Source organism: Lepidochelys kempii, chromosome 2, assembly GCF_965140285.1.
Source record: "Lepidochelys kempii isolate rLepKem1 chromosome 2, rLepKem1.hap1, whole genome shotgun sequence".
In the NCBI taxonomy this organism is placed as follows: domain Eukaryota; kingdom Metazoa; phylum Chordata; order Testudines; family Cheloniidae; genus Lepidochelys; species Lepidochelys kempii.
In genome coordinates, this window is record NC_136381.1 from 24,950,225 (window position 1) to 24,973,589 (window position 23,365).

Genomic DNA, 23,365 nt, shown 5'->3' on the forward strand with positions numbered 1-23,365 from the left:
CTTGAAAACATGAAACAAATATAACCAATGCAGGGATCTCTGCCTGAGTCTGAACAGAACCAAACCAGTAGCACTTAGGGCACCAAACTACCCCATTTACTTCTACGGGGTGTTAACTCCCACCGGACTGTTTTAGGGGCTTTCCAAACACCACCCCAGTAAAGCGTGCCAGAAGAATGAAGTGTGCACAGTGAATTCATGAACCTGTGGAAATACACCCCAGCTACTAGGGTAAGTATTGAGCCCCCCTGTGTCACCCCAGCCCCTCCAAGGGAGAGTGGGAACCCCTGTTGTCACTCTTGGATGGTAAAGGAGATCCATCTGCTGCTGTCCTGTCAGTCTCAATGGGAGAGGAGCTCCCACCTGTTGATCCCAAGATGGAGGATGGGCCTCTGCTTCCAGAAGGAGAGTGGCCTCTTGCCTCTCTGAAACATGGGAACTACGGCAAAAGAGATCTCCAGATTCCTTAAACTGTCCCCCATTGAATAGCATAGCAGTTCCTTGTGGAGGCATCTCCACTGCTTCTATTGCTAGTATGCAAGCTCTTTGAGGAACAGCTGTCCTCATTGCATAGAATCATAGGGTTAAAAGGGTCACCATGGAAGTTGTCTGCTTTCACCCTTGCTCTGTTTTCTCTATGCTGATCAAGTCTCATGTGACATTGCACTTGGCAAGTTACCTAGTGGCAAAGGCTGCTATAGACGTTTGTCCTATGTCTGACCTGCACTTAGCCTTTGTCAATAGCTCCTCCTCATGGGATAAGGGAAAGTGAACTGGAAACAGAACTTGAGATTTCGCTCACCATGGCCTTTCAAAGGAGATACTGGTGTTAACGGCGACAGCAAAACAACTTCTGTTGTTTGTTGCTGTAAGTGCCTCACCAGCATCATGGTTATTTTTCCTGCTACGTAATTCTGATTGTCAGGGATTCAGCCCATCAGAGCCATGATCGCTGCCCACAGTGATCAGAAAATCTCTCTCCACCTTGCTACCGTTAATTGTGGTTAGTCTCTCACATGGCATGTGACTCCAAACAGGAATCAAAGGGCAGTCAACAACCAGCTGTTCCCCTTTGTAAGGGAGTCTAATGGGGCACGGGGAAAGCAACTGTACCAACTCCCTAAGCTCAGGGACCCCCAAAACATCTGTGTCAACGAAGTGCAATGGAAGGCAGTGAGGCCAAAGGGAACACGATAGGTTGGGGGCCGCTGGTGCCCTTCTCTGTTACAGATTGTGTCTTCACTGGGAAACAGGAGCTCAGGGACAGAGCCAGCTCGAGAGCCACCTGTCCGTACCTAAGAACGGCTGTACTGGGTCCGACTAAAGGTCCATCTAGCCCAATAGCCTGTCTCTGACAATAGCCAACGCCAGGTGGTGTCCCAGAGGGAATGAACAGAACAGGTCATCCTCAAATGACCCACCCCGTCGCCCATTCCCAGCTTCTGCAGGGAACCTCCCTGCAGCTAAAGGGGAAAACCTGGGAGATGAGCACAGGGCAGCCCCCCTCTCAGGGAGGAGGCAGCACGATGGGGGAAGCTCTTTCCCCGTTACTGCCTCACACCGCAACTCCACCGCCCGCACCTGCTCTGCAGGGGGTATTCGTGCGTGCACCGCGCGCGGGCGTTTGTCCTTCCCCCGAACCACAGGCCAAGGGGGAGAGCTCCCGCTCCTTCGTCCCCCGCCTCATCTAGACGCTGCCGCGCGCCTCCGCCCCCCCCAGCACTAGGGCTCACGTGACTCTTCTCTGGCGGATGTAGGGCTCTCCCCCGCTTCAGGGCCCGCCCCGAGCGCGGCGCGGGGTTTTCGCGCGCTCTCGGGACCGTTTGCCGCGCGCCCGTCCCGTTGAGCGGGGAGCCCGGCGCCGGGCAGGATGCGGAGCCGCGAGGAGGTGGAGGCCACGCTGCACATCGCGAAGCTGAAGCCGGCGGAGCTGCTGCCGCCCGTGCACTGCCTCAGCTTCAGCCCCCGCGCCAGCGCCGGGGAGTGCTGCCTGCTGCAGCTGGAGCCGGGCCTCTGCGCCGAGCTGGAGGCGGGGCGCAGGTGCGGAGGTGGCCCGGCCTGGGACTGCGGCGCGCGCGGGGGACCGGGCCTGCAGCGCGCCCTGGCGGGCGGGGCAGGAACGATCGCGAGGGGGAGGGACCGCCGGGACCTTGCCAGGCGGTCGTGTGACCTGGGTGCCGGGGGGGAATGAAGGGGCAGATCACAGTTAAAATGGCTCTGTACAAGCTGCCGAACCGAAAGCCTCCCTGGGGCCCCCTGCGCATCTTGCCCGGGCGGAGTTTAAATTTCTGTTTTTAATTCATTGTTTTAATTCCCTATTGGTTAAAATGTGAAATGATCAAGGTTTGTATCCCTGGAACGTATCTGTTTCCCGTGAACAGCACCATGAATTAAAACGTGGCTCTCAACTTCTCAACACTCTGCCTGTGAATAGTTCCTTTGAGCTCCGTAGGACTATTCATGAAGTGCATACGTGCGAACCCCATTTGTTTTTCGTGGTTCAGGGTAGTTTCTTTTGGTTGAAACAGTGGGATGTATTCTGGTTTTAGGGGCCACACAGGACTCTCTGGAGCATGGAGCCCTGGGAGAAAGTGTGAGTGCCGTGGGGGTTGTGGTTAGTAAAAGGTTTGAAAAATCCTTCATTTGACTGCAGTTGTCCTCTAAGGCAGGGGTTCTCAACCTTTTTCTTTCTCAGAACCCCCCAACTTGCTATAAAAACTCCATGGTCCAGCTGTACAACCATACCTGTTTTTCTGTATATAAAAGCCAGGGCTGGCATTAGGGGGTAGCAGACAGGGCACTTACCTGGGGTCCCACACAACAGGGGGCCCCATGAAGCTAAGCTGCTCAGGCTTTGGCTTCAGTCCTGGGTGGTGTGGCGAAGGGGCGTTGGTTTTCTGCCCTGGGCCTCAGTGAATCTAATGCCAGTCCTGCTTGGAGGACCACCTGAAACCTGATGAAAGCCCCCCAGGGGGCCTCGGACCCCTGGTTGAGAACTGCTGCTCTAAGGCAAAAGTGTAGGAAAATGTTAAAAATCACATGGAAGCAGAAGTTTTTTCTGAAGAACATTCCGAGTTAATAGGTCTGGGTTTTTATTAGAGGAACAGTTGCTGTGCCATTACCCAGTGCCCTGAAGTAAGCTGGGCGTGACTGGGACTTCAGTGCAGTGTTGGTCATGTATATGAGCTTTCAGGATCAAGATTTAAAAGATCAGAAAGTGGGTGAAATGAACAAATGAGCAAGAGGTGTGGGAACGAGGAAGGGGTAACAGTAATATGATTAAACTAACTGTATGTCACAACTTGGAGATATAAGGAGGACTTGTGGCACCTTAGAGACTAACAAATTTATTAGAGCATAAGTTTCCGTGAGCTACAGCTCACTTCATCAGATGCATGCAGTGGAAAATATAGTGGGAAGATTTTATATACACAGAGAACATGAAACAATGGGTGTTACCATACAGACTAACAAGAGAGATCAGGAAAGGGGAGCTATTACGAGTGTGGGAGGGGGCTTTTGTAGTGATAATCAAGGTGGGCCATTTCCAGCAGTTGACAAGAATAGTAGGAGGGGAAATAAGGGGAAATAGATTTACTTTGTGTAATGACACATCCACTTCCAGTCTTTATTCAAGCCTAAATTAATTGTATCCAGTTTGCAAACTAATTCCAATTCAGCAGTCTCTCGTTAGCATATATCACATTGGTGGATGTGCAGGTGAACGAGCCTCTGATAGTGTGGCTGATGTGATTAGGCCCTATGATGGTGTTGCCTGAATAGATATGTGGACACGGTTGGCAACGGGTTTTGTTGCAAGGATAGGTTCCTGGGTTAGTGTTTTTGGTGTGTGGTTGCTGGTGAGTATTTGCTTCAGGTTGGGGGGCTGTTTGTAAGCAAGGACCTGCACATCTACCAATGTGATATATGCCATCATGTGCCAGCAATGCCGCTCTCCCATGTACATTGGCCAAACTGGACAGTCTCTACGTAAAAGAATAAATGGACATAAATCAGATGTCAAGAATTATAACATTCAAAAACCAGTCGGCGAACACTTCAGTCTCTTTGGTGACTCGATTACAGACCTAAAAGTAGCAATTCTTCAACAAAAAAACTTCAAAAACAGACTCCAATGAGAGACTGCTGAATTGGAATTAATTTGCAAACTGGATACAATTAACTTAGGCTTGAATAAAGACTGGGAGTGGATGGGTCATTACACAAAGTAAATCTATTTCCCCTTGTTTTTTTCCCCTCCTACTGTTCTTGTCAACTGCTGGAAATGGCCCACCTTGATTGTCACTACAAAAGGTCCTGCCCCCTGCTCTCCTGCTGGTAATAAGAAAAGGAGGATTTGTGGCACCTTAGAGACTAACAAAGCATAAGCTTTCGTGAGCTACAGCTCACTTCACTGGATGAATTCAGTGGGGGGGAGGGGGGGAAGGTAATAGCTCACCTTTCCTGATCACTCTTGTTACAGTCTCTATGGTAACACCCATTGTTTCATGTTCTCTGTGTATATAAAATCTCCCCACTATATTTTCCACTGTATGCATCCGATGAAGTGAACTGTAGCTCACGAAAGCTTATGCTCTAATAAATTTGTTAGTCTCTAAGGTGCCACAAGTACTCCTTTTCTTTTTACGGATACAGACTAACACGGCTGCTACTCTGAAACTTGTAGATATGATATTCCAACTGGTAGCAGTAGTCATAGTAACTGCAACTTGCCACCTGGTTAGCAATATTTTTAATGTATTTGAAATGTTATGTCATCTGTAAATAAAGATGAGTATTCCTTTGCTATTTTTGCATTTAAAAACAAGAACTTGTTTTTTTTCAGCCTAGTGATTCGTGGTGACAAAGATGAACAAGCTGTGCTGTGCAGTAAAGATAAAACTTATGATATGAAAATAGCAGATACTTCAAATATGTTGCTGTTTATCCCTGGCTGTAAAACTCCAGAACAGCTGCTTGTAGATCAAGCATCATGTAATGTCATTCACACCCAGGTATATTCTTTTGTTTCCTTATTGTCTATTCTTCACATTAGTGTTTCACCTAAGGTGCCTATTATTATAGTATCTTACAATTGCAAATGATCAGCATGAGTGTATTAACATAAAACTTATCTATCATGGCTTCAGTTATCATCTGTTTAACAGATCCAAGCATAAAGTCTGTTTTGGGTGAGGCAGTAAGTACTTATGGTGCTTAGTAACTTCAAAGAATAGATATTTTCTCCTTCACTCAAGTGAGCTGTCTTAAATATAAGACACGAAGAGCAAATTGACACTTTTACATTAGTAGAGTGCCTGTTTAAATGGCCTACCCTGAAAGGTACATTTTGCTGCACTTTCTTAGTTCCATTGTCTAAAAAAAAAATCTTCAAAGATGACTCTTCTATCCTACCTGTTGCATCTGGAAAGATTCTATGGGATGGAGGATTTTAGAATTATGAGTTTAAAGAATTCATTGTTTCTGCCCCTTTGAAGCAAATGTAATAGATCAAATTTTCCTAAAAATGGTTAGGAAAATATTATCATTTGCTCTTAATTTTGTACAGTGGGTATAATGACATCACTAAGGAGGAGTCGCCCTCCTTCTCCAGTTCTAGAACAATCAGAGCATCATTTATTCCGCAGAGTTTGCAGTTCTGCTAGTAGGAAAAAGTCCATTCAAAACAAAGTAGATTAACAAGAAAGTAATATTCCTTCTCCTTCACTCTTGCTATGTTCTGTAATGATTTTTTTAAGTCCCAGGCACCAAGATAACTTCCTGTCAAATCACTTTGGGGTTTTTTTGGTTGGGATCTTTCCTAACACCATCCCAAACATGTTGTAGTGCAGGGGTGGGCAAAGTTTTTGGGCCGAGGGCCACATCTGGGTGGGGAAATTGTATGCAGGGCTTGGGCAGGGGGTTGGGGTGCGTGAGGGAGTGTGGGGTATGGGAGGGGGTGCGGTGTGCAGGAACAGGCTCAGGGCAAGGGATTGGGGCAGAGGAGGGGTGCAGGGTGTGGCAGGGGACTCAGGGCAGGGGGTTGGGTACCCGGGGGTGCAGCAGGGGGCTATGGGAAGGGGTGCAGGAGGGTGATCAGGGGGTTGGGGTGCAGGAGGGATTCGGGCTCCAGCCCAGCGCCACTTACCTAAAGCAGCTCCGGGGTGGCAGTGGTGCACACCGCTCCGGGAAGCAGCCAGAACCATGTCCCTGCACAGCCCCGTGGGGGGGCACAGGGCTCCACACACTGCCCTTGCCACGCCTCCAGGGACCTACCCTGAAGTTCCCATTGGCCGTGGTTCCCGTTCCCGGCCAATGGGAACTGTGGGGGGCGGCGCCTGGAGCCAAGGGCAACGCATGGAGCCCTTTGTTCCCCTGACCCTGGGGCTCCAGGGAAATGGTGCTGGCCGCTTCTCAGAGCGGCGTGGGGCCCATGGCACCACTGGGGGCAATTCTGCATGCCATAGTTTGCCCACCCCTGTTGTAGTGTATAGTTATATTGCTTAGATTGCAAACTCTTTATGAGAGGTACTTTCTTTTTGTTATGTGTGCATAGTGCTAAACATAATGGGATTGGGGCCTGTAAGTGCTACTATAATACAAATAATATAAATTACCTTTCTTCTGGAAGCAGTATTGAAAGGCTCATGCATCAGTCCAAAGAGATGATCACTCAGGAGCAAGCACTCCCTTCCACAGGGGCTGAGCATTCTGCTATGTTTGTCCAGGGTGAGCAACTAGCTCTGGCTATGAACTCATTATGTGTTAGCATATTTTTCAACCACTAAATGACCAGCAATATCTTCTTCTCTGAGAAATTTGAAAAGAAATGAAAAATAAGTACAGAAAAAAACCCCAAATGTTGTAGTTATTCTGCTTGTGTAATTGCCATTGCATGTGAAAAGAGCTGGAGAACTGAGGTCATAAACTAATAAAATAAACTAATATAGGCAAAAACTATAAACAAAAAGAAGTCTAAGCTTTCCAAACAGAATTTGGATACAGTATTTCATATCTAGGCTGCTTTCTTGAGTAGTAGTGCTTGTTTTTTTTTAATTGACAATCTAGCTTAAATGGTTAAAAGGACAATTTAAAAACAAATTACTTAAAAATCAAATTTCTAGAACATCTTTAAAATCCTGACTTTTAAAAATACATTTATAAAAAAAAAACCTGAGCTTTTCTGTTACTGCAGCTGTTAGAAGGATTTTTCATACAGGGGAAAGGGTTGGATCTGAGAGCAATACCACTAAATGAGCTTGGAGCCTGCTGTGCCTTCCCCATTCTGTGCTCACACCTGTCTGATTGCTGGCCTCTTCAACAGAAGAGCATTGCCTACGGCCTCCTATCATCTGAACGCCTCAGTAGGACTTTTGGGGGATGCCCAAGGTATGCTTCAGAGGTATTTCAATGCACCCTGGGATTCCTCTGAAGGTCCTAGAGAGTTTAGAAGATTGGAGACCTTGTATCAATTACACTTTTGGGTTTCTCTTCTCCCTGTGTGGTAGATTAGGGAATGAAGGCAGTTCTTCTGCTGATTGTCCCACTCAGCTTCTGTCATGTCCTGTCTCTGTATACATATCTTTGGAAAGGGAGGCACCCACCTGGGCTCCGAACCCTGCCATGGTGTCGCTGGTAAACCTCTTTTTCAGGGCCTGGGGAAAAGAAGTGTGCAGTATTTTTAACAATGACCCATGGGCACACTTAGAGCATGTACCTGGCTTATATAGTTATGTAGTGAACATCTTTCTTCTTTCCCAAGATGCATGTTTAATGAAGTGATGATTCATAGCTCCCTTCCGCATTCATTGTGTAGTAAAATGCCCATTAACTAGGAATTCCAGGATATGGGAAATAATTGGGAAGATAGCTTGTGGAGAGCAGCAAGACTGAGGTATTAGAAAAAAAGAACAGATGTTGGAAGGGGTGAAATTGACAGGACTTTAAAATATCTGGCCATTAGCAGGTATTGTCCATATGTAGAGACCAGCTGGTTTCTTTGTCATGTAGACAGTAGGTATGCTTTTATTACTGAACTACAGACTTCTAACTCTTATTCCCAATAATGGACTTCAGTGCTGAGAATATTTCTGCCTACTCTTCTTTAGAAACGAGAAACAATCTCTTTTAAAAAAAAAAAATCAAGATATTTATTATGTGACCTCTATAAAATTCATTGTTAATTATTCTTTGCAAGTTACCTTGGCTGACAGTGTTAAATTAAATGAGTCACAGAATCTTTAATTTCTTTTTGTAGATTGCTGGTTTCTCCAATAATTACTGGGAATTAAGGAAATGTCGACCTAAACTAAAGAAACTAAAGAAACTTCTAATGGAAAATCCTTATGAAGGGCCAGACAGTGAGAGAGAGAAAGCTCTGACTGACTCAAAGGTAAGCCTGTTAAGTAATGACAGGTTTCAGAGGAACAGCCGTGTTAGTCTGTATTCGCAAAAAGAAAAGGAGTACTTGTGGCACCTTAGAGACTAAATCACTTCCTTGTTTTTACTTTTCCTTTGTAATTGGTAATGCTATAAAAGCCTAGTAAAGCTACATTCTTAACTAGAAAAAATAGCTTTGCTCCCAGTTTTACTTAATTATGCAGAATTGTACCCTTGTACACAGTCCTGCTCTGAGCTGCTTTTTCTCCCTGCTTGAGACAGCCTGGCATGCTAACCTAGTCAGGAATTGCTCACAGTGTTACTGGCTGCAGTCAGAAAGCTGTTTGCCTTAGTGAGAAGAGATAGTCTTCCTTTTTTGTGTAGACTAGAGCATGGTTTTCAAACTGTGGGTTGCGACCGAGTACTGGGTCACGGAATGTAAGGCACTGGGTTGTGGCAGCTCTGGTGAGCACTGCTGACTGGGCTGTTAAAAGCCCATTAGCAGTGCTGCCCGGCTAAGGCAGGCTAGTCCCTACCTGTTCTGACATCGCATTGCGCCCCAGAAGCGGCCAGCAGCAGGCCTGGCTCCTAGGCAGGGGGTCCAAGAGGCTCCACATGCTAACCCCACCCCAAGCACTGGCTCCGGACTCCCTTTGGCCGTTTCCCAGCCAATGGGAGTTTGGGGCGGGGGGGCTGTGCCTGCAGGCAAGAGCCATGCGGAGCAGCTCACACACTTTCACCTAGGAGCCGGACCTGCTGCTGGCCATTTCCAGGGCGCAGCACGGTCCACGGTGCTAGGATAGGCAGGAAGCCTGCCTTAGCACCCTTGCTGCACCACTGACCGGGAGCGGCCGCAGAAAAGCCACTCCACCCCCATGCCCCAATCCCCTACCCCAGCCCTGAGCCCTCCCCAGAGCCCCCTCCTGCATCCCAAATCCCTCATTCGTGGCCCCACCCCAGAGCCCTGACCCCCTCCCACACCCTGAACCCCTCATTCCTGGTCACAACCCTCACCCCCAACCCTCTGCCCCAGCCCAGAGCCCCCTCCCACACGCTGAACCCCTCATCCCCAGCTCCACTGGGTCACGGAAATCAACAATTTTCTTCATCTTCAAAAAAAGTTTGAAAACGTTGGACAGAGGATGGTGAGAAGAATTACTGTCCCCCTTCTGCAGGGGGAAGACTTCTGCACTAAGCTAGCAAAATGAAGCCAGAAGTTGTGGGGGGGAAAACTGACAACATCCATTTTGAAGTCTTAAGGAACTGGCTATCTAAATCCCCCAAATGTTATGTGACTATCAGGTGTAGTGGCTTTCCCCACCGTCACTTGTGACTTCATTTTACCCTATGTAAAAGGCACTCACCACTAAGGAAAGGGAAGTAGAATGATATGGGAAGGAAGAGAAGTAGAATAGCAAGGGTGATATGGAGGAAGTGGAGGGAGAAAGGGTTGAGATTACTCCAAAGGCAGACATAATTACAGATCTGTGCTGCCAGAGATCATAGGTTTTGTTATTAACCTGCAAGTTCTGCCTTCAGAAAATCCAGTTCAGGCATCAAGAATGGTCAGAATGAGAGATATGAATCATCTGACTTAAAATATAAGGCACGTCTTGAGGAAATATTATTAAGTAAAGAATTTTTTCATGATGGAGTAAAATACAGTTTCTGAACATTTACATATGATCTATTAGCTGACTAGTTTTAAAACTAACTTACATTTGCATGACAATACAAATATCCTTTCAAATATTAATGCTCAAAGGTAACATCTGAGACTTCTCCGCGTTTAAAAGAAAATACTTTTAACTTGTCAGTTTTGTCTAATTATCTTCTATCTTCCGACCAAAACTCAGAATATTAAAGGGATAATTTTTTTTTTTTTTTTAAAAAAACATAAGATTCTTAACTGTGTTACAGATAACATTGTGGAACTTTAAATTAGATTGTAAGTTCCCTGGGAGGACAGGCTACGCCTTGCTGTGGGCGTTAATTCTGACTGGAGCCCCTAGATGCTACCACAATACAAGTGATGATATGCATTTTTGTTATGCTCCTTGTTAACTCTTTGCATTTCTCTTGGCATGGGCAACTAACAAGTGATTGTTTTTTCCTGTGCACAAAAATGATCAATTCAGTAGATTATAGGAAACTCATGTTTTTATAACACAGCATACTGCTACAGTGTTTGTTGCATATATTCACTCAATATTTCAATGTATTCACTGCTGACCAATGAAGTAAAACAGCGGATATTCAGTATCCAAGTACAGCAGCACTGAACAAGTGTGAGGCAGAAAGTGAAGAATACTGTTGCCAGTGAAATTACAGTAAAATTTAGACAGAATAAACTATTTAAGATGCAGGGTGGATTTGATTTAAATCAGGATTTAAATCACTAGTCAGGAAGACTTGATTTAATCATGGTTTTCTACATAAGTGCATTCTTGTTGGTTATTATAATCTTAATACATATTCTTCACAACTCAAAAATAGATGTAGGTTTCTTTTTTAGAAGGTACACGCTTTACATTTTTAAACAGTGATTTATTTTGAAAACTTTTCAGATTAGTTTTACAGCTAAATCAGAAAATGAATGATTGTTTGGTTATTTCATTTACCAAAAGTAATTGAAGCAGATATTTATGAAGTCATTGGGAGATGAACTATTTCCAATTCAACAGGTTAATCATTAATATTTGGAGGATTTTCTTGCCATGCTGTATTAGGAGGAGAACATCACCAGACAGACATTTAAATTGTTTTATTTAACTAAAACAACGTTAAATATTCTGGATTTTTTTCTTCAACAGCAAACATATAATATTTTAACAAAACAAGCATATGTCCCTCACTTCTCACATTTTTCTCCAGACTTCTTCTTGTCCAGATCTATTCTGCCCCCACAATCTTCTATTCACTGAACTTTTTGAAACTTTGCACTTTTAGAGAGAGGTAAGAGATTAACTCTGTGTATACAAATTTGCAGAGGGACAATAGGGTTGAGGTCTGTTATTTCTCACCTCTATATATTATTTACTTGCTTGTTAACAGCAAATACGTTTTAAAGTATGTTACCTCTGGAGACACAAATCCACAGTTTGAAAACTGCAAAACTAAGCATCTCTGATGGTATCTTCTTGCATGCTGCAAATGTGTACCTCGCATAGGATGGCCACTTGAGCTAGTCTGACTTCTGGAGGTAGTCTTATATCACTGGTACATGGTGCAAAGGCTTCCTTTATTTAGAAAGAATGTTATTTTTTAAAAAAATTGAATGATCTTTGGAGAAACTAGTTTAAATTGCAGGAAAAGATTGTTTGCAAATTTGAACTAGTGTGGTAAATTTAAGAGACTTTAAAACCCAAGCCTCCACTGTGTTCTCCCATCCCTGTTCTAAATAATGTTTATCTTCATCATATTTATATGAGGTAATATTTACTTTCTTCAGTTTAGCTTTAGCAAGGGTTGAAGGTAATCCATTTTTTTTTTCTTCTTGCATGCTGCAGTATACAATGGAAGACTTGCTAGATCGGATTCAAGCGAGTGAGGAGGAAATACTGCATCAATTGCAGGTTATAAATGCCTGTAAAATTGAAGGTATTTGTCCCTATAGGTAGGATATGTATTATTTTGTAGCATAACACATGGGGTCAACTTAGTGAGGAATGCAAGAAAGTGGTGGTCTCTGCAGGGCTTTGTATAGCTTTCTCCCGAAATGTCAATAGTATCTTCCAATGTTTTATGTAGGAGTCAAAGGAGTTAATTGCTTTATTTGACTCCAAGCAGTCACAACATGAAAGGCAGGCAGATAGACATAGGCATGCATAGTGGGTTGAGAATACCTGCCACTATTGTTAGTAGTTCTCAAATGCTTGCATAACATGCATCACAAAATATTAAAAATTCTTATTGACTACATCCCTATTCAATAGTATAACATCCCTGTAACAACTGTGCAGTAGTTGATTTACATAGAAAAGTAACAAGGTATTTTGATCTCTCCTTGAAAAATTTAATCACACTGGTCTCTGCTCCATTCTACTATTCTGTTCCTTTCCTTTTTCTCCTCTTGTTAAATGTTGTTTAAATAATCTTTTAAGAGCTTGGTATTCTGTTTGTGCCTTGAAAGGGAGCTGAGACTCAAGTGTGAGAATCCTGAAAGATATTTTCAGAGAAGCAGAATTACGAAGTATTATTACATATTTCTTCTGTTTGGCAGGATATTGGAGGGTTCTAGAATTTGATTATGAGATGAAACTTCTGAATCATGTGACTCAGTTAATAGATTCTGAATCTTGGTCTTTTAGCAAGGTTCCTTTAAGTATCTGTCTTCAAGAACTTGGATCCCTGGAACCCAAGTAAGTATCTTTTTGTTTCTTTGTGCTTAAAGCACTAGAAAACAAATTACTGTTACTCATATTAATCATCATTAGTATTTGCACTTACCATAGAGGAGTCGTATAATAACTATATTCAACTAACAGTGCTCAAGATTAGAAGTTCTTTGACTCCGTAAAACATAAATCCATTTCACCTTCAAGGTACAATCCTGCTCTGAGGTCAGCGTGGAGCTGCACTGCTCCATGGAGAGCTCTGGCTCATAGTTAGGAACACATTCATTGCTACAACCTACTTGGGGCGGGAAGAGATGCACTTACCCCCTGCCCACTCTAAATGCTTCTGGCCACCTTTGTTGTCTGGTATGTAGGTGGGACAGAGCTATGGCCTGTCTCCTCATATGTTTTGCAGGAATCTTTTGTCCCATAGGGGAGCAGTCCTTTTATATAGGGAGTATGTGGGCTGCAATTGTGTCCCTTGCTGTGAATGGGCCACAGTGCGGGCTTCTTATACCCATTTTTCCCTCCCACCATTTTTTATGTGCTCAAGGGGAGTATAGCATGGCCCTGAGTAATTTTATACAGTAAAGGTGTGACACTTCAGGTCTGGTTAGACTGATCTCTGTTCCCTGGTCAGTGTCACATAATCATGGGTCGTGATTACAAAAAATCCTACTCCAGTCTCATAGCAGGCATAAGTATCCACTGACTACTGTTAAAACGTACACTGACACAGCAGCTAAAGTGCTGTTCACTCTATTGTATGTTCTGCTTGTACCCATGACTTAATTGGCAGACTGCTGCCCATGGTGGAATACCATTCAGGAAGCATGGCAAACGAAAAATGTGTGGTGGGCACCTCCTGCATAATCATTTTGTGTTATGCAGTGGCACTTCTGGTAGTGTAATGCTTTATTTGAATAAATATCAGTGATCATATTAATAGAATAGTATTAAAATATTTACAGGCCATTCCATTCAAATTACAAGGCTACTGAATTGTGCTTACTGACTGAGGCTTTATAAATTTTTGTTGAACTTCATTTAGGGGAAAAAAACCCATACTAACATTTTGCTTTTATCCAAAATCTGCAAAGTAGTACAAGTTAGGCTATAATTTGATGCAACCAGTCCATAAAGTACCTTTTATTAATATGTTATACATATCTGCAGTGCTTTGTGAACCTCTGTGATGCTTTTTGCTGGTGAAAAATGAGGGCAGGCAAGAGTCCTATCTTCCTTCCCTCTGCATCTCTTCAAAGCACAGTGGGAGTGGGCACTAAGGAGGCGAAGTTGCTGGGGTACCATGGCAGGGGATCTTCAGAGACCCTGGATCAACCTCCCTCACTTTGTCCATTTCAGCCCCTATTTACTTTGTTCCCTTTCAGCTCCTGTTACTTCTATGTCTCTCTGTCAGCTCTGTCGCCTTAGTCTGTTCCTTTGCTCCCTAACCCTTCAGCTGCTATGACACATCCCATCCCCTATTGTCTTTCCTGCTTTTGCTTTGTCTGCCCCTGTTTCAGTGTGTTAGTGGGAGGGAGGAAGGTATTTGTAGTGATTTTTTTGATTGTATGCTAACTTTATACAATACATAATTTCAAAATGCCTTCCTTTGCCATAAATCTGAAATGCATAAAAGTTGATTTTAAAGTTTAACTTTTTCTTTCAGAGAAATGATTCAACATATTCTTTTAAGTTATGGAAAGAAATATACTGATGAAGGTAAGTTATGGCAGGGATGCATTTATTAAGAAAGGAGGGTTAAGAATTAACAAATTACGTAACTAAAACAACAAAGTGTAAGAGAGTAGGGAGGCCAACCCTGAGCTAAGAAATGTTTAGGCTGATTATCATGAAAACTTTCCTTAACAGTGAGGTCTACTAAACTATGGGATAGGGAAACTAGTGTCATTAGAGAAAAATCATGAATTAGCAGAGAGGTGCCTGAGATAAGCTAGTAGATCTTTCCAATTCATAACCTCTGTGATTGAGTTTAAATGTGTTGCACAGTATTAAAGAACTCTTTTTCTGATGGATTTTATCATCCAGGCATTTGAATTAACTTGTGTAGTAGGGCATAGTGGGGCCTATAGGCCCAACATGGGTGTTTCTGATTTCAGCTCATAATGTGGGGTTGGAATGAGTGTTGGGAAAGGCAGAGCTATAGAAGGCACTCTACTTGCATAAGCGGAGACCACGGAAGTGGCAAGACCTGGTGTGGCGCTCTCCATTAAAGGCATTGGAAATGGCGCTATTGCAGCAGTGACTGTTGGGATATCTCTAGACAAGGTGCATGGGAGGGGTTGGTTTGTCTGAGCCCAAGGAAGTGGCCTGGAAGTCTGAGAGGACCTGGATGCAGGAGGAGTTTGGGAAGGGAGAAGGTGAAGCAGGTAAACTTGAAACCCAGGGTTCGCACATATTCTTTTTTTCGTTGGGCTTTGGACTAGGTTTTTCAGAGTGGGAGAACGTGCACCTTACCCTCTTCGCTACCCTGTATCAAGGGAGAAGACCAGGATACCGCCCTTGGGGAAGTGAAAGGACTACTGAACTGTTTAGCTCAGAGAGTGCAAACAACTGTTGATATCAGACTTGCATAAACAAGAGTGAAAGGGATGGGGGTGGCAGGGGAGGTAAAAGGACTGTTTCACCTGAGGAGGGTGCAGGTCTGTTGATGTTAGTCCTGATCAACAGGGCTAAAAGCTGCAGCTAGGAGAGGACTAAGTATGTACTTGTTTCTGTTCTGACTCTTGTTTACCTGGGAAGGGAGGGAACTTTAGTTTAGCCAGAGCATAAAACAACCAGCCAGAGGGTTAACTTAACCAGCCAGAGGGGAAACTTAGGCACAAATTACCCTGCCAGGAGGGGTAGACTGCAGAGCAGATGGGAAACTTGAGGCACAGAAATGTCCTGATACCAATGCAAGTAAGAACCTGTGAGTGTAATTTATTTTTCCCTTTACAGATGAAGTTTATTTTGAAATGAATGCAGATAAAATATGCACAGCTACAGCACAAATGCTCTTGCAAAATGCAGTTAAATTCAATCTGTCAGAGTTTCAAGAAGTATGGCAACAAAGTGTCCCCGAAGGGCTGACAACAAGGTTGGATCAGCTCAAGGTAAAAACTAAACTAGTGGATTTGGTTTCATGTATTAGCAGGATGTTCTTACTGCTGTATTGTGTAGGACTTGTATATGAATCATGAACAACCGGGCTTCTTATTTTTTATTTCAACTGTATTTGCCAGCAGCTGAGAGAAGCACTATAGTCCTGCACTAAAGCATTTACAAAGCATTTCCTGAAAAGTGAAACTGCCTAGGACCTCAGCAGTGTAGGAAGGAGCATGACAGTGCTCTCCTAGCTGTCTCCCTGGACCTGATACACATAGCTATAGAAGAAAAATTTAAAATCTACGGTCTATTATTATCAATGTAGACAGAACTAGAAGTCCAACATACTGTAGAACAGCCTTTAATGATTCCAGCATGCTGTAACCAATATAAATGTTGTTGAAGGTGGTAGTGGGATATCAAGTTGTGTATTTTTACATGTTCCCCTCCCTTAAGGGATGTGAGAACTACCTCCTTCATGATGGCAGGTATTGTGAAGGTTTCAATTTTCCTTCTAGTATTGCTGCTACTCAGAGTTTAGGGGTTAAAAATACTGAGATAAATGTCAACAGTAACACAAATTGATATGCCAAGAGACGGGAGGTTTGATCATGTTTTCTGCGTTAAAATTTGTCTCATCCTATTATTGTCCCAATAGGGTTTGGCTCTGTTGGATAGAAACTCAAGACCAGAGACTATCTTCTTGCTAAAAGTAGAAGACTTACCTGAGGATAACCAGGAAAGGTTCAACAGGCTATTTACCGTTCGGGAAAAGTGGACAGAAGCAGACATTACCCCATATATTCAGTAAGTAGTTCACTACTAAGCATAATACTGTTTTAAAGTACAGTAAGTACATAATCACTTGCATAGTACTTCTAGTATACTTGGTTGCATCATGGGCAACTATAGCTGATAAAACCTTAAAGTGCTAGATTTTTTTTGCAAATTCTAAATGAGTAAAATATATTTACAGTATAGTCATTCAGAAGTATTATCTGTACTATGTGAATAGTGAGGGTGAAATCCTGGGGCCCCTTGAACTAAATGGAAGTTTTGTATTGACTTTCACTTCAGTGGGGGTAGAATTTTCCAAAGGATAAAAAGCTAAAAGTTATAAACTGTTTCCTAGTAGACCTTTTCTCCTATTAGTAACACTTTGTGACTCATCCACATGAGCTATCTTGAAATCAAAATCTTAACTGGAAGTTATGTAACTCAACTTTTCACTTGCAGATTATTAAGAGTGTGAATTCACAGTGAGTGTTGGACCAAAGTCTGGAGAAGGGACAGCCAGACTAGTGGAAGATTAAGGGATTAGAAGAGCTTAGTCAGGAAATATTTAAAAGGAGGCAAAATTGAAAGGAGATTAGCAGTAAATATTTGACTTTAGAGAAAAGGCTAAAAAACTTCAACTTTCCTTTATACATCATATCTCCCAAATTAGTTTTCTTTTTAAAGTCAGTAAAATCAAACTTAATTCCAGAACTACACTCCAGTCTTACTTCTCATGTTTCATCCTTTCCCTTAGTCCTTTGGATTGTTCAAAATTGACATAACATTCACATGATCCAATCAAGCTCTGGGCCTTGTTGGGCTAAGCAATGTACAAGCAGACACACTTGGTCTGACATGGTCCTTGCCTCAGAGCTTTGAGCCAAATTCTGCTGTTTAGAGTAAAATCTGAAGTGACTCCATTGACTCAGGCTTGGTCTGAACTTATCAGTATAGCGATGTCCATCGGGGTGTGAAAAAAAAACCCTACACTCCCGACCAACATAGCTACGCCAACAAAATTCCCAGTATAGATGCAGCTCTGTCAATGGAAGAATGTTTTTGTTGATGTAGCTAACATGATTCAGGAAGGTGGTAGCTACACTGACAGAAAACCCCGATGTTGTCTAAGTCTATACTAGGGGGCTATGCTGATACAGCTATGACAGCATAGGCTCTGTTGTGTAAACAGCTATACTGGTGTAATGGAGAACAGAATTAGGCTTTTGCCTTTTAGATTGTAAGATATTCAAGTTAGGAACCATCTTTGTGTTTTGTAAAGCATGTAATATGCTTTTGGGAGTTACATAAATGCAGCAAGCTATGCCAAGGTATGAATTTTAGATGATTGAAAGCATTTTGGGAGAAGCACACCAATAGCTTATTAAGCAACACTCTAGTCAGGCTGATTGCTACATTAGGAAAATCGGTTACTGAAACAGTTTGTACTCAATCCTGAAATACTGTGTCCTAATAACCTTTTTTTAAAATTACTGAAGAGTGTTTTCACCACTACTTTCTTTTTCTCTCCAGAGACTTATGTGCAGAGAAGCAAACAGTAGGTGCACTTCTGACCAAATATGCTCGTTCTTCCATGCAGAATGGCATCAAAGTTTATAACTCTAGAAGACCCATCTTATAACAAGAAATGACCTTATTTAAGAATCAAGAATACATCAAGGAATAACAACTGATGGTGTTCATACCAGAATTATTTAATTATGTAGCAATATCAACTAATTTGAAATGTCACGGTTGTGAAAGACCGGTCAGCTTAAAAAAAAAAAAGTGTAGTACTGTATGCCAAAGACGGTGGAATTCTTGATTTATTTTAGATCTTTGTGGAAATAATTGCTCTACCAAAATCTAAAAACACACGTTGCTGGAATCTAGTTTCCACCACTTAACCAGAAAGACCTACAAATTTGTTTGTATTGAACTGAAATTTGTAGTTTGTCTTAAAATTCTAGAAGCAAAGTAAACTCAGTATTTTTACTTTCCCTTTGTGCAAAAATATTTGCACATACTCTTTTTAAATAAGTCTGCTGATAGGTTAGTAAAGTCCAATAGAAAATTATTACAGAGAAAACTTATTTCTTCTACACAGCAGTCATTTTCCCCCCATTTATCTTATAAAAGAAGTCTACTTCCGGTGACAGTACTGAATATAGTATTTCAAAAGCAAAGTGGAATACTTGGTTTGTTTGCTATAAAAACTGAACTGTCAGAGCATCCTAGTTACCAACAAGCAACATTAGTGTTTTGGGCTATGTGTGTAAAATGAGAAGTTTGGCCTTATCAGTGAATTACTCATTTCCACTGTGGACTACAGGTCAGGCCTTTGGAAAAGTGGTCCTTCTGGTTCATGTCTTTGAATGTGGCTAACATGAAACAGAATTATGAGGCACTTAAATTGTCAAGAACCCAGAACATTAATACTATTGGCAAAAATTGCCTTAAGTTACATGATACTAACAGGTCTGTAAAATCCAGGCTAAGAGGATGCCTCAAATTACTCAGACATGGTATAGACTCAGCAACATTTTCTGTAACCTGCTCTTCACCACTGGAATATTGTCAATATAAAGTTAATATACCAGAAGGCATATTTTTAAAAGTGGTAAATTAAACTGTTTGTAGTATTGTAGTGCATACCTAAAATATATATAAACCCTAGAAAGTTTCTGCAACACTTCTACCCAAATGTAAATATTTTTGAAAGGTAGAGCTGTGAAGCATTTACTCTTTGTAATATTGCCAAGTTAAATGTTGTGAAGGCTTTTTAAAACTGGATTTCCATTTGTTCTTAGTAACCCTGTGCGATCCAGGTTGCTATTTGACAGCTTTGCAAATCTGTGTTAAAGGGAAATATTATTGTAATACTTTAGGTAGCTTGTTATTTAAGATTTGAATGCACCTAAAGCATTCATATATAACCATCATGTGGTCTTCCACACATATAATGTGCCAATGAGTGGGAAAGGAGGGGAAGAGAGAGAAACAAATGTGCTATAAAATAACCTGGTTTAACCTTAAAATAGGGTATACTTATCCTTAGAATTCTAATGTAAGAGCTGAATAAACTCCAGCACCACCTCCTCTCTGCAGTCAGATAGCTTCTCTGTGTGCGTTTTTTTTTAATTGAAGGATAGTCTTTCCATTTTGCTAGAATATCCCCAACATAATATGGATGCGAAAAGGCCTTAGTGAACAATAAATCTCAAACTCTCCACAGACTGGGTCTTCAGGGCAGAATTTGGGGGTTCTGTTCCAGGAACTATATACCCTAACTTAAGATAGTGAAGCAGGAGTGTGGGGTTTTTTTTGTTTTTTCTTCCCAATAAAGGGCTGAAGTGAGCAGTGTAGGGCCCACGAGTCTAAACTTTTGTTCTTTCCTCACAGCAGCTCCATTCTCCCACACAAGACCCTCAACACAAAAATATAAAACGGGATTGGCCAGCATGTTAAGGGTCAACATTTTTAATTGCTTAATACAAGATTACTCATCCTGTGGATTATAAATGTCTTACTCTGTAAAGCACCATGTAAATTTACAGTGCTGTGTACTTAAATTTACTTGATAATGAATCATAGAATATCAGGGTTGGAAGGGACCCCAGAAGGTCATCTAGTCCAACCCCCTGCTCAAAGCAGGACCAATTCCCAGTTAAATCATCCCAGCCAGGGCTTTGTCAAGCCTGACCTTAAAAACCTCTAAGGAAGGAGATTCTACCACCTCCCTAGGTAACGCATTCCAGTGTTTCACCACCCTCTTAGTGAAAAAGTTTTTCCTAATATCCAATCTAAACCTCCCCCACTGCAACTTGAGACCATTACTCCTCGTTCTGTCATCTGCTACCATTGAGAACAGTCTAGAGCCATCCTCTTTGGAACCCCCTTTCAGGTAGTTGAAAGCAGCTATCAAATCCCCCCTCATTCTTCTCTTCTGCAGGCTAAACAATCCCAGCTCCCTCAGCCTCTCCTCATAACTCATGTGTTCCAGTCCCCTAATCATTTTTGTTGCCCTTCGCTGGACTCTCTCCAATTTATCCACATCCTTCTTGAAGTGTGGGGCCCAAAACTGGACACAGTACTCCAGATGAGGCCTCACCAATGTCGAATAGAGGGGAACGATCACGTCCCTCGATCTGCTCGCTATGCCCCTTCTTATACATCCCAAAATGCCATTGGCCTTCTTGGCAACAAGGGCACACTGCTGACTCAAAATTAGAGATCTTCTGGAAAGTAGGAGGAAGCCATGATCTTGTTACCAAGAGAACTGATCAATCAGATTTGTCTAAATACTCTTTAATGAATGTATAATATTCATTGTCAGCTGACTTTAATAAGAATATAATTTACTTGATCAGTTTTAGCAGACTAACAAACAGAAAACAAGCTGTCTTTTGGAGTCAAAACAGTCCTGGATTTGGAAAGAGGAAATTGAAGAGACAGTAGAATAGATTTCAGTAACACCTTATATGCAACAGCTTTCATCCTAAACTAATGGAAACATGACAAAGAGCTTACTGGGAACACAACTAATCTAAACTGCGAAGAAACTTTTAGTGTCACCACTAGGAAAAAAATAGGGCTGGCTTGCTTTTAATGAACTCCTTATGTAGTTAAGCACAGCAGCTTTGTCCCGTAATATAATATTTAATATCATGGAGAGAATTTCATGTATTCATAAATAGACCACACACTACACTGCCCACTACTGCACCTAAAGGACTATATGTACTATTACATGAGGAGATGAGGACTGGGGCCAAGCAGCAGGGGGCTGAATGAAATACACAATACATGTATTTCTTTTTCTCAAATTGAGAGAAGAGTGAGCTGTATATTATACATACAGATGTTCATATAGCTTCCTATAGCAATTTACCTAGTCTGTATCAGCCCTCATATACAGCAGTTATTCACTTGTGGGTTTTATTTGAATCAGATACGTAAACTAGATTTTGGTGATTAATCCACCATTCTCAAAATAACTATTGTTATGGGATTAGCTAGTCTTTACTATTTAATGACTGTAGGAAAATCAGATTTCCATTGACTACTCATCCATTTGTCTTATCTTTCCTTGAACACTTCCAGTGATCGCTATTACATAGCCTCCCTCCCTGAGTTATCATCTTACGTGAAAGTACTTTTTAGACTAGATTCCCTACACCCACTCAGTTATGAGGGCAGCATATGATAGCAAAAATACACATGCAACAGTCATTCCCTTCCTTGTCTATTGTATTTGTATCTCATTCTGCTGTGATCACTTGATCCACTCTTTTACTATATTATAGGCTTTGTTTAAAAATTACTCAAAGGTTATACAGTAGAATTCTATGAGTAGGTTGACTGTAAAAACTAGTCTTAATTATGTTTCTAAAATTAATTGCTTCCATGCATTTTAAGGTTGAGCAAGTATAAAGAAAGTTACTCAAGTCAGATTTGTACATTTTATGAACTGTAAGGAATTGTGAACATTTTAAAAGATTAACACTTGTAAATAAAGGAGTTGTAACTGAATATTGCAGAATATAATACTTCCATGAACTGTTGCTAAGATACTTTAATACATGGATAAATTATAGCATATATTGTAACACACCAGAGGCTAACAAGCAATATTTGTGACATGACTGCACATGGATATACCTATAACCTGAGATTAAAATAGCATTCAATACAGTGGTAGGAATTTGTTTCTTACAATGTTTGGACATCATATCTACATACATTCTACATGACACTAACAGCTTAGCAAATATTCATGCTTCTGTGAAGCATGCAGACATTTAGAATAGCAATGTAAAACAGATGTCCTCAAACTTAGGGCCAAAATTTTTACATTTAGATGCTCAGATAGGGTTTTAGTTTCCAAACTAGACACCCTAGTTCGACAATTCTGTTTGATGTACATGCTCTCATGACAGGCAGTTTCAAGAATTTCATTCTCCTAAGTAAAACTTGTCCCATTCACTGTAGTGGGATAGTTCTACATAATGCCATGAGCACAGAAAAGTGTATGAACCAGATGCTCCATTCTTTGTGCAGGCAAAACTCCTTATGGAAGATGATTTAGTTTAGACCCTTTTCAGCATAACAAAATGATAGTTTCAAATTTACAGACTGAAAGTGAATAAATACACAAGTTAGTTGTCCTAGAAATAATAGGTTTCTCACACTAGTTGAATGTCAGGCTCAGAGTGCCTTTCTGAGTGGAGATGGGAGTGAGGAGGTTCTATCACTAAGTTATGCATATAAATCACATAACACGGCTGTTACTCTGAAACCTAAGTTATCCATATAAAACACAGCATTGGGAGGATCTGACATGAAGAGGATGGTAGAAACAGCCATTGTCATTAGGCAGGATCAGAAGGGAATGAAATTGTTTTACAACCTCCCCATCCTGGCCTTAACTTAAATGTCCACGACGAAGAGGAAATTGCTGCAGATATCACAAGGAGTTAACAAACCTTTTACTAACTTGATCATGAGATTTTACAAACTATACAGCCGAAGCCAGCTCTGGGAATTAAGGTTAGCGTTTGTCCAAAAATGTATTAGGAGCCAAGTTTCACTATAGGATTAGTTCCCATCAGGCTCCCTGTGGGGCAGGATAAAAGAGTTGGCCACTATTGCAATTTTATCACATCTTACCATTAGAGCTGGTCAAAACAAATGGAGCCCACCTCCTTCCCCACTGTTCCTCACATGTTCTTGTGAACTGCTGATTAATGGCCCACCTTGATTAT

At 41.8% G+C, this 23,365-nt stretch overlaps 1 protein-coding gene across 2 annotated transcripts; it reads left to right on the forward strand.

Moving 5' to 3' along the window:
- Positions 1 to 1,763: 1,763 nt before the first annotated feature.
- DSCC1 (DNA replication and sister chromatid cohesion 1) lies at positions 1,764 to 22,366 on the forward strand. 2 transcript variants are annotated; one of them, XM_073330246.2, is made up of 9 exons: positions 1,764 to 2,040; positions 4,847 to 5,015; positions 8,258 to 8,392; positions 11,889 to 11,995; positions 12,690 to 12,740; positions 14,389 to 14,441; positions 15,681 to 15,835; positions 16,486 to 16,634; positions 18,135 to 22,366. In XM_073330246.2, the coding sequence occupies exons 1-9, from the start codon at positions 1,871 to 1,873 to the stop codon at positions 18,241 to 18,243; spliced, it is 1,098 nt and encodes a 365-aa protein (XP_073186347.2). In that variant the 5' UTR covers positions 1,764 to 1,870; the 3' UTR covers positions 18,244 to 22,366. The 2 variants fall into 2 exon arrangements, with proteins under 2 accessions (XP_073186347.2, XP_073186346.2); XM_073330245.2 differs by having other exon boundaries at positions 1,765 to 2,040; positions 11,889 to 11,979; positions 12,602 to 12,740.
- Positions 22,367 to 23,365: the final 999 nt, after the last annotated feature.

What these genes read in the sequence shown, in the direction of transcription:
- DSCC1 (XM_073330245.2), top strand. Translation starts at nt 1,871, where the DNA reads ATGCGGAGCCGCGAGGAGGTGGAGGCCACGCTGCACATCGCGAAGCTG. An exon ending in GTAATGTCATTCACACCCAG is followed by an intron (nt 5,016 to 8,257) that starts GTATATTCTTTT and finishes TTCTTTTTGTAG; the next exon opens with ATTGCTGGTTTCTCCAATAA. An exon ending in CAAGGTTGGATCAGCTCAAG is followed by an intron (nt 15,836 to 16,485) that starts GTAAAAACTAAA and finishes TTGTCCCAATAG; the next exon opens with GGTTTGGCTCTGTTGGATAG.